Raw genomic sequence first — 2,295 nt, 5'->3', positions numbered from 1 at the left:
GAGCAGCTAGGCCCGTGAGCCATGACCGCTGAGCCTGCGCGTCCGGAGCCTGTGCTCCGCAACGGGAGAGGCCACGACAGTGAGAGGCCCGCGTACCACAAAAAAAAAAAAAAAAAAAAAAAAAAAGCCAGGCAAAATTGAGGAGGAGAGGGAAGAATATTCTAGTCAGACAGAACAGCATATCAAAGGTTGCTCATATCCCAGTTTTGCAAATTTCTCTGAGTACACGAATGGCTGCATTTATATCAGATGGCTCTGCCTCTCGGACGTGCATGCTGCCGCAAAACAAGTGGCCCTGCCAGGATACGTATACAAACCTCCTGCAGATAAGATGACAAGGCCCAGGTACCAGAGTTCCTTTAGGTTTTTACCCTTTGGACAACCACGTATGGGAATAAGAAATTGGCGTTAGTTAAGCTTAGCTTTAACTCCTTGAGCCCACACGTGTAATTTAATTTTTACCCATGTTGTTTCTGAGAGAGATGACTTCCACACTGGACAAAGCTTTGAAAATCTAAATTATACATTTGAAACAAATCATCTTTATCCATTTTGCTTCAGCTTGGTTTCTCTCTTCTCTCCTGGATTTCAGTTCTTATTTACATAGTCGTGATTCTGAGGGTGTGATAGGCACAGGGCTTGGTACTGGGAATGCCCAGAGGGCAGAGGCTTAAGGAGTTGATAATCTGGTAGAGGAGAAAGATGGTTAAGAAATCATGATACAGTATGACAAGTGCTTTATGGAAATCTGGACCAAGAACAAAGGGAGCACAGAGAAGGTAGGGGTGAATGCTTCCAAGGGAGTCAGGAAAGCATCGCATTGGAGATTGGAGGTGGGTTTTGAAGGATGAGATCCCACACTCAGTGGAAGTGGGGATCAGGTGCAGCGAGGATATTCAGGCAGAATAACAGCAGCCATTACTGAGCTCTAGGGCTGCTGTCACCTGTTCTGTTCAGAGATCCACCTGTGGACTGCGGTATACACCAAGCTCAGGTGATACGCCGCCTCTCCATCTCCATGCATGTTCTTCAAAGATGTAAAGACAGTTCCGTTCAGCTTTAGACAGTAAGTTAAAAAGTTAAAAACTAAGCAAAAAAAAAGAGTGCTTTGTCAGCTTCAGCATCATGACTTTATTATCAGTTAAAAAACAGTGGGTTTTATGAAAGAGAAACCTCTAAAACATCAAAAATATTGGCATGATATAGGAAATTCAAAAATAAGTTTCTAGATTGCTTTCTGACAGTTTGATTTGATAAACTGACCATCATCATTTCACAGTATGAAAGTCTCTCTCAAATCTGTGTTCTTCCATTAAAATGAAATTCCCTCTCAATATCTATTCTTGAATTAAACAGCGTGCATTGTGTTTTCAGAACACCTCCACCTAAGATTATTACTTTGGAGAAAGGCTCTGAAGGATTGGGGTTTAGTATTGTAGGGGGTTATGGAAGTCCCCATGGAGACCTGCCAATTTATGTCAAGACTATATTTGCAAAGGTATTTTTTTCCTTTTTACTGTACTTTTTTTTTTTTTAATAAAACTTAGGTGAGATTTTTTTGTGTGTTTTGCTTTGCTTTACTTTGAGTGATACCTGAATGTGTGCATGTATGCTTGTTTCATTTTCATCTTACAGGAAATTCCCACACCACACTAGTGCAAGAAGTGTTCTTTTATAAAAGTGGAGTCACAAGAAGTGTAATATTCTTTAGACCCTTTTACAAAAGTAGATGCTAACAGATTTTAAAGAGTGTCTTCTTTCAACAACCAGTGTAAGGAATATGGCATGCTCTTTGGAAGAGCTCTTTGGCCTTGGAAATATTGTTCTTGCGAGAACAAAGATTTAGCTTTCTACTTTTAAGATATTGCAGAGGGCCATGGCATAAAGCTTTGTACAAGCCTGGGATCAGTGCAACATTAATGGCTGACCCTCACTAAAACCTCAGGATGCTTTAGCTGAAGGTGGTTTCTCTCTTCCAATAGTCTGCCAAGTACTTGCAGGATTAACCCAGTGAGTTAGACTAAGACTGGATAACGGGGGACTTCCCTGGCAGCACAGTGGTTAAGAATCCGCCTGCCAATGCAGGAGACATGGGTTCGAGCCCTGGTATGGGAAGATCCCACATGCTGCAGAGCAACTAAGCCCGCATGCCACAACCACTGAAGCCCGTGCGCCTAGAGCCTGTGCTCCACAACAAGAGAAGCCACTGCAATGAGAAGCCTGTGCACTGCAACGAAGAGTAGCCCCTGCTCACCGCAACTAGAGAAAGCCCACGCACAGCAACGAAGACCCAAC

The 2,295-nt window shown here is 42.9% G+C and overlaps 1 protein-coding gene across 12 annotated transcripts in view; it reads left to right on the top strand.

Annotated features, from left to right (window-relative positions):
• PATJ (PATJ crumbs cell polarity complex component) overlaps positions 1-2,295 on the top strand; it is a 363,430-nt gene that overhangs the window by 348,550 nt on the left and 12,585 nt on the right. For 7 of the 12 annotated variants that reach the window (XM_028489324.1, XM_028489332.1, XM_028489327.1 and 4 more), the window contains one exon: positions 1,375-1,561. The exons of the other annotated variants lie outside the window; for them this stretch is intronic. In XM_028489324.1, the coding sequence (XP_028345125.1) occupies positions 1,375-1,537 (163 nt within the window). In that variant the 3' untranslated portion in view covers positions 1,538-1,561. Of the gene's footprint in view, positions 1-1,374; positions 1,562-2,295 lie in introns of those variants that run through there. 12 annotated transcript variants of the gene reach the window in all.

The sequence above is a fragment of the Physeter macrocephalus genome, chromosome 4, assembly GCF_002837175.3.
Source record: "Physeter macrocephalus isolate SW-GA chromosome 4, ASM283717v5, whole genome shotgun sequence".
In the NCBI taxonomy this organism is placed as follows: Eukaryota; Metazoa; Chordata; class Mammalia; order Artiodactyla; family Physeteridae; genus Physeter; species Physeter macrocephalus.
The sequence above is the reverse complement of the archived record's forward strand: the minus strand, read 5'-3'. Positions and strand labels throughout refer to the sequence as shown.